General features: G+C 39.5%; 1 protein-coding gene across 8 annotated transcripts in view; it reads left to right on the top strand.

The window, feature by feature from the left end:
* The first annotated feature begins 542 nt into the window (after positions 1–542).
* STXBP5 (syntaxin binding protein 5) overlaps positions 543–6000 on the top strand; it is a 181028-nt gene continuing 175570 nt past the window's right edge. For 6 of the 8 annotated variants that reach the window (XR_004267725.1, XR_004267723.1, XR_004267722.1 and 3 more), the window contains exons 1-2: positions 543–998; positions 2269–2366. Coding sequence is in view for 4 of the 8 variants with exons in the window: in XM_032274510.1 (XP_032130401.1) it covers positions 843–998; positions 2269–2366 (254 nt within the window). In the remaining 4 variants the exon portion in view is untranslated. The remainder of the gene's footprint in view (positions 999–2268; positions 2367–6000) is intronic. The other 2 variants (XM_032274513.1, XM_032274512.1) reach the window with 2 other exon arrangements.

Below are 6000 nucleotides of genomic sequence, written 5' to 3'. Positions count from 1 at the left end.
GCCGCAGCCCGGCTCCGCGGAGGCCCAGCTGCCGCCACCGCCGCGGCCCGCGCTGTAACCGCGGCTGCCGCCGCTGCTCGGGGCGGGCGTTGGTGCCGTGTGCCGAGGCGCCCTGTCAGGCGAGGGGGAGCGGCTGGGCGGGGAGAGCCGGCGGCCGCGGCGGCGCCTGAGGAAGGCAGCCGGGCTCGGGAGCGGCGAGGGCGGGCCGGTCCAGCGGCGGAGGAGCGAGACGGAGCGAGGCGGGCAGCGCGGGGACCCACCCCAGGCGCCCTGTGTGCGAGGCCGGGCGGGGAGGCCGAGCGGCGGCCGCGGACGGGGAACCGGCGACCCCCGGGAGGAGGAGAAGGAGCCAGAGGACGCCGCCGAGGGACTGCGGGGCCGGGGCGGGCGAGCAGCGGCGGGGCCGCGGGCCATGGACGCGGCGGCGACGGTGGCGGCGGCGGGGGCGAGCCCGGGTGGCGGCGCGGCGCAGAGTCCGCCCGCGGCCAGGTGAGGCTGGGCTGAGCGGGCTCGGGCGCCGCCGCCACTGCTGCTGCTGCTGCCGGGCCGCGGAGCGAGGAGGCGGCGGCGGCAGCTGAAGCGGCGCCACAGCAGCCGCGCCGAGCAGCGGCGGCCTCGGAGGAAGAGGGGTCGCCGCCCGGGGTTCTTGCAGCCGCCGCTCCTGCCGTCGCAGTATTTCCTGTTCGGATTATCTTTTGCTTCCCCCTCAGCTGCCTCCTTGCCCTCACACTCCCACTCCTCCGTTTCCGCGGTCGAAGCTGTCCTCGGCCCCGGCTAGTCTCCCCCGCCCGGGGACCCCCTCTGCCTTGCCTCGCGGGCTGCGGGGGAGCCCCGCCGAGACCATGAGGAAATTCAACATCAGGAAGGTGTTGGACGGCCTGACCGCCGGCTCGTCCTCGGCGTCACAGCAGCAGCAGCAGCAGCAGCAGCATCCGCCTGGGAACCGGGAGCCGGAGATCCAGGAAACGCTCCAGTCCGAGCACTTTCAGCTCTGCAAGGTGAACGGAGCGCGCAGCCCCGCGACGCCGTCATTGAAAAATTGGGGTTCTTTTAAGGGGGCTACTCGGGCTTTACATGGAAATGCAAGGGAAGAGAACGCCGATAGTAATAACTAATGAAAGGCTCGCTCCTCCCCTAGCAAAGGTTTCTTCGATGGGTTGTTTTGGAAATTGATACGTTACTCCTCTTCGTTGTTTTTGCTCTCTCCCCTTTGCACATGCAGCACTCAGTTTAAGATTGCTTCAAACTATTATCTGACTATTAATTCTAACACTGCCAGTACTAACCTGGAAGCTTTTATATTCAAGCGTTTTAATATGATTCACCAACTTCGAAGTTTCCTTTGGAAACGGTGTCTAATGAATGTTGTTTATCAAAAAACCAAACCTGTTCTACCAAACCTTTGCTCACTTTTCCCTTAAAATGTGGTGTGAGTGGCTTGCGATAAGAAATCGCAGTTTTTTTTTTTATCATTATGTTTGTTAAAAAGTTAGTACTGAGATTTTTGCCTGTTAATGGCACGATAATTGCCATAGCGTTCTGTAATTCAGAAAGAATGATGCAGCGAATTAATTCAGCAGCTGCTTAATGAGAAACACAAACTTGTCTCGGCACTAATACCTGCCTTTTTCATAAATAGCCATGTCTTTGTATATCAGAGTTTTTAGAAAGTGGGTACATAAATATATATTTTGGTCTAATGCCCTAAAATAATTATGGCCTTAATAGTAAATTTCAAAAATATATGTTGTACTCATCTTCGTTCTGTTACAAGTGTGAAATGTTGGGATAGAGGTTTGATTATTGTTTTACTGAATGCTTGGATAAAGTAATTATATGACAGTTTTTCCTTAGAATTACTCGCGTTAGCATCCAAATAAAGTAATGATGAAACGAATACTGCCAAAATAAAGCATGAATTGCATTTGATGGGTTTACAGAATTTTGGACTATTGCAAACTTCAGTCATTCGGTGTCGGATGTAATAGTGTAGAATATTAATAAAAGATTTTCTTCAATGGAATACCAGTATTATGGAAAAGTAGAAATTAAAACCTATCGCTGGACTGGATTTTTGTTAGTTTCAGGTTCTATGTGAATAACTTTGTTAATGTAGGTTTCACTTATTTCTTTAGAAGCAGTAAGTGCATGTGTATTTGTTTTGCATCAGTGGTAGTTGGTTCTAAATCCTAACGCCTCTGTTGACTTTTCTATTTTTAAATTTCGCTTGCTGCCTTTGTTGCTGTGATGTCACTTGCCCATCCCTAGACTGTTCGCCATGGATTTCCCTATCAACCCTCAGCCCTGGCCTTTGATCCTGTACAGAAGATCCTGGCAGTGGGAACTCAGACTGGTGCTTTAAGGCTGTATCCTTTCTTTAATTTTATTTTTTAACTTCTACTTTGTTCTCCTAAGTCCTTGTGTGTTGCTGATTAGTTCCAAAGAAAATTTTTATTTTCCGGTTTAATTTCAAAGAAATGGTGTGATCAGATGTATACTATGAGAAATCATGTGTTGGCTTTTTCCTTGATTATAATTCAGCTTATATGCTGCGGTGATGTTTCTTAGCTCTTAGTTTATAGTAGCAAAACATATATCCAAATAGAGGTCTAAAGTTTTATTATAATTTTCTTTGTAAGGAGATGGAAGTTTCTAAGGGAAAATACATCTGCTTATACTATTGGTCTCATGAATGTTAAGGTTGAGGTTTAAAGACAATGACTTTTTAAAATATTATGCATAGTAGACATTGAACTTATGACCTATTATTCTAATGAATTAGAGGTTATATTTGAATCTGAATTTGGTTGTTTTTGGCATGGCCATGTAGAAAAACCATTAGCAGAAGATAAATGCAGCAAATGAATTTTCTATAAATAGTTGTAAAGGGTTAATATTTCTAGCACTTTGTAGAGCTTTTTCTTGAAAAGTGCATAGGGATAAATTTATTCTCGATATATTTTTTCTCTTTTATGGTCTGCATTTGTTATGTATTTGTAAAAACTGTTAGGTTACTATACATGAAACTACTAGTGCGGAAATAGTGACTCTTCCTGGTTATATATGAACTATACTAGTTTTATCAGGCATTTTTTTCAGATACTTCAAAAGATTTTTTTCAAGATAATTTTTTCAGAACAATACAGACTACTCACTTTCTATTTTTATATTGAAATGTGTTTTCTTTTAGTGTGACTTTTAAGCATACTTAACCTAAATATGTTGTTATTTTTAAACTTAAGCATAAGATTTTGTATCCAGCCATCTGTAGGATATCTACCTCCTACATATTAATGAGTAATGTGTTGGTGATAAATAGAAAAAAAAAATCACTAGATGATCTCAATAGACATTACTATTGTCAGAAAAAAAAAAAAAGAAATGTGGGATAGGGAAGATTTCCCCTTCACATTTTAAATTTTTCTGGCTCCTGAGGAGTGAGGGAACTTGCATTTGAGTTAAACGTGTGCCAGGCATTTTACTTCTATCTTAAAGTCACTATTTCAAAGAAGTACTATGTGGTATAAAGATATGCCTCAAGTTTTATTAGTCATTTAGTGTGCTATCTTAAAAATGCTAGTAAAAGTTTTCAGATGGACTATTGAACTGTGTTACTAAGTGAAGTCTGCTATACATAGTAAATTCTATGCAGTCATAACTATATAAATGGCAAAATCTGACCAGGCTAGATCTGAATCTGTTAATTTCTGAGTCAGTATGTCTGAAATGCTCTTGCCCAAATATCTAGATAGTTATGACCAGATTATTTTTTTGGCTTCAATTGTTTAGATATTTTTATTCTTGAACCCAGTGATCAAGACCATCTAGTTTAGGGTTGTGTGAAGATGGGAATTAATTTATTTTGTCTGTGTGGGTACTGAGTGTTCAGCAAAACTCTGTAGTGATGAGGCTAGTACAGCGTTGGATCTAGCTGCATTCTTTGGAACTGAAAGCAGATTTTTTTTATCCCAACACAGGAATTTGATAAATGGACTAGAAGAAGGAAAGTAAAGTTGAATTAAATCAGCTATTTTTCCATTATTTTGCTTTTCTTTAAAATGAGTTTTGGTTGTACTGTTTTCCTAGTGTGGTCTCGACATTCTTTTGGTAAATAACCTTTTTTCTTTTTAACAGCCAATCTAGCCCTTTTATAATTTAGTATAATTATAAGTGAGTACCACCAGCAAGGCTGATTTTATAAAATCAGATTCTTAGACAACACCTTTACCCTAATACATTTGAGTAATTAGCAAGTTGGCACAAAAGGTGTAAAGCGTTAGGCTTAGTGCTAATTGCCAATTAAAAGCAAGGATCGGGTGGCCAAAATTATCACTTGTATATGACTTTTGGTGTATATGCTTTTTATAGTTAAATATTTGAATAAAAGTGAACCTGTAAGTATGGTTTGCAATTATACTCTAATTTAGTTGTTTTAGAGCCTTCTTACTAAGTATGAAGTCTGGGAAACTATTTACCAAATTACTTTCTACTTTGCCTTTTTATGAGATTTCTATGAACATTCCAGAGTGATAAATTGGCTTGCTTGCCAGTAATACCACCTAGTCATTCCTTCTGTTAGGTTTCAGTAGCAGATGAGCTTTTGATCTTTATTTATTATGGTTCTGATTTATAGAAAATGACTAAGCCCTTTTTATATTTTTATCTCATTTTTTACATATGTGCTTTAAGATATATGTTAGTGTCTCCTTCTTTGTTATTTTTGAAACTAGACACCTACATTTCAAATCTCCACGTTGGTTTAACATGCAAATTTATTATAAATGTGTATATATTGACTGTGATCTTTTGTATATTTTCGTATTGCAATTGGTTTATTTTGATCCTTTATTCTCTTCTTTTATTAGACTCTTGTAACCTGTAACGCAGTTGTCCTAAAAGGTGTCATTAGAGCAGAAAATAGACTTCTAGATAAAGTATTTTCCTTGCAGTATTAAAAGTAGGAGATATTTTCAGAAGTAATATTAGGCTATTACAATTCCAAATGTAATTTGACTGATAGAATATCTTCCTAAATGTTAGAGTACTATCCTAAGTTGATTTATCTATCCTGGATTAAAACAGAAAAACCAGACAAGAAAGTTATATCTAATAGCTAATATTTGAAGACAAGGATTAGTGAAAATCTGAATCCTTTAATAATAATTAATAATGCAAAATAAATTTAATGTATTTATACATTAATGTATAGCAAATGATGGATGATATAAATATGCTGAATGCTAAAGCGTCTTGGCTTCTGGAGAATATGAGATTGAGGAATGAAGGTATTTTTAATAATGCTATTGTTGTCTTTATCTAGACTTCTGATTTACTACCAAAATTTCAAATTGTTTATACTGTAATATAATTATGGGTTATCCTGATCTTATTCTTCAAATATATTTTTTCAAAACACAATGAGGTCATTTTATATATGAGTATTTCAAGGATTGAGCAGAAAAATGGAATTTCAAGTTTATGGAACTTGTATAAAAATTTGAGGTTGTTTAAAAAGAGTTGTCAAATTATTCTCAAAGAACCTGATTCATTGTCTCCTTGACTGGTGGAAAATACAGTGAAATAGACCATTTCTATTATGATATTGTCTTTTTTATTGCAGAGTAATGTTTCTGGAGACAGGCTTACAAAATGATTTTTTACCTTAGAGTTAACAAGCACCTGAGTGTCAGACAACATTAGATGATAAATTGTGACCTGAATTCTGATTTTTCTCTTTCCACTAAATAATTACATGTCCTTGAATTAGTTTTTTTTTTTTTAAACTATAGAAATGCAGGTGCAGTATTAAATGATTTCTTCAAGGAACAACTTTGTGATTTCAAGTAGCTATATATTTTTCTAGGGGAGTAATACAAAAGAAATGAAAATGTAGTCCTTTCTTTTAAAAAGTTTCCAGTCCTAACCAAAAGACTGGAACTAAATAAGGAGTTGAAGTTAGAGAATTATTTAGGGCTCTACTGCCATTACGCAAAGTCAAGT

The sequence above is a fragment of the Sapajus apella genome, unplaced genomic scaffold (genome assembly GCF_009761245.1).
Source record: "Sapajus apella isolate SASKATOON/1434 unplaced genomic scaffold, GSC_monkey_1.0 scaffold6, whole genome shotgun sequence".
NCBI classification, from domain to species: domain Eukaryota; kingdom Metazoa; phylum Chordata; class Mammalia; order Primates; family Cebidae; genus Sapajus; species Sapajus apella.
Note: the sequence above shows the minus strand (reverse complement) of the source record. Positions and strands in the feature narration are given on the sequence as shown.